General features: G+C 35.3%; 1 protein-coding gene across 1 annotated transcript in view; it reads right to left on the bottom strand.

Moving 5' to 3' along the window:
• Positions 1-896: 896 nt before the first annotated feature.
• GMFB (glia maturation factor, beta) overlaps positions 897-7079 on the bottom strand; it is a 12740-nt gene continuing 6557 nt past the window's right edge. The window contains 6 exon segments of the mRNA XM_006767701.2: positions 897-1016; positions 1018-1083; positions 3546-3619; positions 5008-5090; positions 5581-5630; positions 6492-6541. Coding sequence (XP_006767764.2) covers positions 975-1016; positions 1018-1083; positions 3546-3619; positions 5008-5090; positions 5581-5630; positions 6492-6541 — 365 coding nt within the window. The 3' untranslated portion in view covers positions 897-974.

Below are 7079 nucleotides of genomic sequence, written 5' to 3'. Positions count from 1 at the left end.
GTTTTCAATGGCACAAAATTAATCACAAATATGCCCAAATTTATTACTCTCAACTGCCATATATTCACCAATGCAAGTGGACAGTTGGAATTTCAATTTAAAAATATGAAGTTGATCTTTTACAAATTTCAGATACACACATTAGAAAATTGTTTTACTTGGACCCTTTACAAAAGTATTAATTTCACCAAATCCAGAAAACTGGCAGTGTAAAAGTCTTAAACTAACTTTAAAGCTAACAAATCAAAGGCACAGTACTAACCAATTTAAAATAACTAGTTTTCACAGGACAACATTAAGAGATGCTTTGTAAATAAGATGTTATTAATCTAGATTCAAGCTCTCTAGAAATGACACAACCAAGAATGAAGCCCTTGATTAGTTACAACCCAAAATGTCCTAAGATGTTATTTTCCATAAGAATAGACAAAATTATTATAAAATCTAACTCCCAGACCTTGAGAGAGTGTGATTGATAAAGTTTCTGGACTTGATTAAAAAGGAGAAAGGAAATCAAAGAAGGGATAGAATTAATGAAAAATGTAGTTGTAATGCAGGTTACACTATAGTAAATTATTACTCATGGCTAAATTGGGTCAGTATTTGTCAAAAGGAGGCAACTGCTGTCTATCACAATACCCAATTTCCAATGGTGTCTGCAAATAGTAACAAATTCTGAACCATAAGTTATAGAAATTGGTCACAAGAGTGCAAAAAGTCCCTGGAGAGTAGTCCATCTAACAATTACAAATAGGGGGGAACATTTTACAAAGTTTCATTACTATGAAGATGATTTCCTCTTTGCTCAAACTTTGAACAAGCGAAGAATTTTTCTTTACTGCAGGAAACAAACTGTAAGTAACAGTGCATTTTAGGCATAAATAAGTTTATGTCTGACTGCAGGAAACAAACTGTAAGTAACAGTGCATTTTAGGCATAAATAAGTATTTATGTCTGGCTCCAGTATGGTCAGGTTAATACATAAATACTTTAGAAACATAGAACTTCACATTAATGGAAAAATCCAAGTTTCTCACGTAACCATTCTTCAGTTAGGTCTTCAGTATTTCTTATTTCAAATACCTTAAAAAAAAACAAAATAAAACAAAAAACTTAGGTTATATGCTGATACTCTCAAAAAAAAAAATCAAACACATTAAATACCAGGTTCTCCTTCCTTTGATATTGATCATGACTTAATCTGTGTAAATTAGATATTCCATTTGGGAGGTGCTTTACTTTTTTAAAATACTAAGTACTTAGTTACCAAAGTTTAGCAATTAAGATGGCATAAAACCAAAACTCTCTTACAAGTGAGCAATTCTATAAATCCTACCCACTAAAAGAGACAACCCAAATAAATCAGTCTGGTTAGGAGCTAAATAAAAGAACATATGCTAGTCCTTCATAATTGGAGGAAATAGCTTAGATTGCACTGATAAAGATGGACTGGCCACAAATCTCCAGTAAGAATCTGCATACACACAGGCCCAGGAAGTGTAATGGCTATAGAGAGAAAATGTAAATACAGCAGAAAGAATGGGATTTGAGGCCAGATGTGGGTTTGAGTCCTAGTTCTGTCATTTATTATTATGCAACCCTGGACAAATCATTCATCCTCTGAACCTCAGTTTTCCCATCTACAGAACAGGAATAGCACCATCAACCTCACAAGGCTGTGGTGAGGATTCAAAGGGATTATTTGTAAAAGTAATTTGTAAATTGCAATGCCTTAACTCAGCATTTTAGGTCACACCCAGAGTTAGAATAGACTTGAGGCTATTAACAGAGCTCCTTCTTAACCACCCAAGCTCCTACAGCAACTCCACGGAATTCCTATGGTACAAATGAGGAAAGGTAGTGTCTATACCTGGTATACTGGTGGTACCAATGGCAAGCATATATGGGCTAAAGGGAAAAAGTGGAACGCACTTAAAGACATTCCCTGGATTGATGATTAAGTACCCAAAGGAGAAAGCACTGATGCTGTCCTTAAAATAAAACCTGAGCCTGGGGGTGTGGCTCAGTTGGTTGAGCATCAAGAGGTCACCAGTTCGATTCCTGTTCAGGGCACATACCCAGATTGTGGGTTCGATCCTCCAGTCGGGGTGTGTGCAGGAGGCAACTGATATGTTTCTCTCTCACATCAATTTTTTTTCTCTCTCTCCCCCTTCCTTTCCCTCTAAAATCAATAAAAACATTTAAAAACAAACAACACCCTGGCCAGTGTGGCTCAATTGGCTGGGTATGGCTCTGTGCACCAGGGGGTTGTTGGTTTGATTCCTGGTCAGGGCACATGCCCAGGTTTCAGGTCCCAGCTCCATCCCAAGTGAGGGTGTGTGTGTGCTCACAAGGGGGTTGGGAACAGCCAATGGATATTTCGCTTTCTCATCAGTTTCTCTCTCCCTCTCTCTAAAAATCAATAAAATTCTTTTTAAAAAACCTAAAAGGAAATACTATTTAATACTATTTCAGTGTTGTAATATTCTATTTCAAAATCTAAAATGTATAAACTACTTTTTCAACTCAAACTAATATGTGGAAGTTACAAGTGTAAGAGCAAGTACCCTTCTTACCTTTAACCTTCAAAACTGCCATAAGACAATGGGGGCATATTAAATCATAAAACAAGTGTCTCATATAAAACAGACTGTTCTAGCTTAATAAAGCTACCAATAAGTATTCTAGATTTGGAAGCAATATAGTTAACTGCATATAAATTCCTGCATAGAATCTGGTTCATTCAGTCTACGGTAAGGTTTCAATGCTGATGTTTATCTATTAGAAATTATATTATGGGCGATGAAGAAATCTCAGTAGATTGAATAGTTACAGTGGCTTTTCTAAAACTGCCTACATTTTTAATGTGATTTCTTCTGATGAACTTATAATTCCCATTCAAAAACACACATCTGGTTCAAATTTCTATCAGTCTATTTTCAGCTAATAAAAAGCTTGACTAATTTACTGCTCTGTTCTAAATAATGTTCAATTTCATAAAAATACTTCACTCTTCAGATTATTTTATGGCTCTGTATAGTTCCCCCGCTTATCCTCAGGTTATCATCTGACTCCCAATGGATTGCCTGAAACTGCAGATACCACGGAGTCCTATATACACTATGTTTTTTCCTATGCATATACCTTTTCACTTAGAAAGCACTTTACGGCTTCTCTTTGGCATAGCTGAATTTCCAGCATCATTACCCTTGCACTTGGGGCCATCAGTAAGTAAAATAAGGGTTACTTGAACACAAGCACTGTGATATCTGGACAGTGACCTCATAACTGAGGCACAACTCAGTGACTAACAGGCAACTAACACTGTGTTCACTAGACAAAGGGATGACTCATGTCCTGGGCAGGACAAAGATTTCATCATGCTACTCAGAATCATGTGCAATTTAAAACTTATAAATTGTTTAATTCTGGAATTTTTGAACTATGGTTGACCACAGGTAACTGAAATCGTGGATGAAGGGTGGGGAACTACTGTATTCTAAGTGAAAATACTGTCTCAATAAGCAGGTAAATATAAATCCCACCTTGGTTAGTTCAGCTGTTTGGACTAGCTTATTCTTACTCCCAGCATACATCATTTGTTGTTCAGGCTTACATCCTGGAAAAGAGAGATTTGTGTAGAATTGAGACTTAGATTTTGACAAAGCAATGGGTTTTCATTATTTGCTTTTTTAAAAATGACACATTTCAGGTTTCCTACTCTTTTGAGTTTATAAAAACTTCAGTCTAAATGTGATTCTGAAACTTACTTGCATACTGTACAAAGAGACATAGCTAAATTACAAATAAATAAGCTTTAGGTCAGCAAAAATAAATGAGGCTAGATCTCTGCAGATCTTGACTTTTAAATCCTTGCAAACACTTAAAAACTTGTTAGCACTTTCTTAATTTTGACTTTAAAAATATCAAGTTCAATTTTATTGATGTCTAACACAGATAAGGTTTTGGGATGGTGATGGGTCAGTAGGAGAGATCTGCCCTTAAGAAAATTTACAGTTTGATTACAAATTAAGTTAAAAATATACTAGTGTATTTTAAGTGCTAAATGACACAAATAGTAAAATTTAGAAAAGAGTTCAAGTAGAGATTTTACTGTGGACTTGAATGTGGTACTTGTGAGACTTCTGGTGATAGATACCTTAAATACCAACAAGCCATTTTAATATCCAAGGTAAACTACTCTGGGACTATTATCAAGATTATAGACATACTAGAGGCCCGGTGCACGAAAATCGTGCACTGGGGGGTGGGAGGGAGCTGGGCCTCTCAGCCCAGCCTGCACCCTCTCGCAGTCCAGGAACCCTCTGGGGATGTCTGACTGACGGCTTAGGCCCACTCCTTTAAGCCGTCAGTCAGACATCCTTAGTGCTGCCCCGGAGGTGGAAGAGGCTCCTGCCACCATCGCTGCGCTCGCCAGCCGTGAGCCCAGCTTCTGGCTGAGCAGCGTTCCCCTGTGGGAGTGCACTGACCACCAAGGGGCAGCTCCTGCGTTGAGTGTTTGCCCCTTGGTGGTCAGTGCATGTCATAGCAACCAGTCGTTCCGCCATTCATTTGATTTGCATATTAGCCTTTTATTAATATAGGATTATGGGCAACTACCATTTTAAAGATAAACATAAATATATATCATTATTACACACAAAATTCACTTACTTATAAAAATATTTAAAATATAGGAGAAAATGTACTTTTGATATTTTAAAATGTTATTACATTTCAAATTCCTTAAAATGTGTGTATGATCTGACCTAACAATGACACTTCTAGGATTTTATTCAAGGAAAATAAGTAAGTTCTAACACATGATGTTTTATAGTAACTTATTTCTAGGGACACATTTACATGTGCATGTGTGCACACACACCACTCAATTTAGGTTTACTTGACACTTTTCTTCTTTAAAATAAGCATACAATTTGTCCAAATTAAAAAAAGTTTTATATTAAATCAGAAACAAATATGCACTATTTAAAAAAATTCACTTACCAACAGGACTTGAGAAAATAAAACACAGAGGATATGAAACTCTTCCATCATCATGTTGATATTTGTAACTATAGACTATGAAGGTTTTTCTCAAGTTAAAGAAACTAAAATTACTGCTCTATGAGACAAGTAATTACCAACAAAGTTCTGAAATACACACCTGGGGAGCTAGTGAGTGATAAATTTCTAACATACCCATTTAGACCACACCTTCACTATTCATTATCTTTCCACAGATTTATAAATAGGCCCAATGATAAGTTATAAAATCATATAATCTCTCAAAAATAAATGTATTAAAAGTATGAATTTTATATGGATATTTTCCTTTCTCATTTTTATTATAAATATATAATAAATGGAATTTTAAAAAAATAATTCATCCCACGAATATACCAACTTTTCACTTTTCTTGGTCCAATATGTGCATACATATTTTAATTTGATTGTGATTATGGTGTAGAAGAAAATTTTATATAATATGTCTTCTAAAAGTTGAAAAATTAAACGTCATAAATGAAATTCTGGCCACTAAAGAAAACAAATTTCTTTAAAGAAGTGAGAAAAGGATATCGAGGTTGTCGTTCAGGTAGTTCATCTTTAAGTTCATCCGGTGAAATGCCCTGGCATAATAGAGAAAAACAACTTTTAAGCAATTTTTTACCTATATCCTTAAGACATATACCAGGCACCCATTCTACCAATAGGTATAAATACCTAACTATACACCACAACATAAAATTTTATTTTATTAAGTTGCACACAAGCTGAGGTTCCTGAATCCTCAATCTAAAGAAAGCCCACTCGGTTTAGCCCACTTGTTTATTCACTAAACACTGGGCTGAGAGGCACAGTAGTCTATGCTCATGTTCCAATTGTCAGAAAACAGTGAGATAAGCCAACCTCTCAGGAGAAACAACATATCTGAATTAGGGGGGTAAGAAGGCGTTAATTTCTTTTTTTTTTATTGATTTGAGACAGAAAGGAAGAGAGAAAAGAGAGAGATTGATTTTGTTGTCCTACTTATTTATGCATTCATTGGTTGTTCCTTGTATGTGCTCTGACGGAATCAGACCTGAAACCCTGGCTTATGGGGCCGACGCTCTAATCAACTGAGCTACTCGGCCAGGGCCAGAATTCATTTCTTTTCACTCTAAATTACTTAATTTGACAAACTAAATATTTAGGTTATAGGGTTTTAGTTTTTATTTACTGGCAAGCAATTTAGAAGCAAGTTATAAAGTTGACTCAGTAATTACTGGATATATAGCCCTAATTTCTACCACTTGTTAGACTGATTCATTGTTTTAAAGATGATTAAATTAGCAAGACAAAGCACTACACAATAATTAGCACGTTTTTCATGCATAATAAACACATATTTAAAGGTGTAGAACTCATTTTAGAAGTACATGTAACCAATATAACATCTTTTGGGCTATAATTGCTTAACTATAAAACTGTATTTAGCTGATTAAACAAACCTCAAGCTCTTCGTCCAGTACCACCAGGCGTTTATCCTTATCAATCTTCACTAAAATAAAAATATAGTATGAGTAAACTGTGATTCTTATGTGACCTTAACCTACCCAACCCCAGAGTCTCAGTCCCTTTTTTTGGAATCTAAAATTAAAACATCAAGAAACACAAGCATAAGAAAAGTCATTCCGAGTTTTAGTTCATGGTCAATTAGCTAGCTTAGCTTTTCAAGTAGTCAACAGTTAGAAGTTTTTACCCATAATTCCCCACACTTACTTTGCTTATTTAGAACTTTATGTCAACTCCTTACATTTACTATGTATACAGAGAACTTTATAACTCAAATGCAACTTCCTATATAATAAGGAAAGGTCTGAAAGGGTGATTGTGACTGAGATTGGTCTATGTACCATGGTTAGAACTATAAGGAGAAAGTAAGCCAGGGGTCAGGACAGAACAACCGTCAGATTCCCAGCTTCTCGAGTCAGGGTTTCATGGCGCAATATGAGTACAGGATTCTAAGAAAGTGACTTACAAATAACAGTGATATCTATATTCAATTATATGTAACAAAATCCAATGCCAAGTTCAAA

Source organism: Myotis davidii, unplaced genomic scaffold (assembly GCF_000327345.1).
Source record: "Myotis davidii unplaced genomic scaffold, ASM32734v1 scaffold281, whole genome shotgun sequence".
In the NCBI taxonomy this organism is placed as follows: domain Eukaryota; kingdom Metazoa; phylum Chordata; class Mammalia; order Chiroptera; family Vespertilionidae; genus Myotis; species Myotis davidii.
Note: the sequence above shows the minus strand (reverse complement) of the source record. Positions and strands in the feature narration are given on the sequence as shown.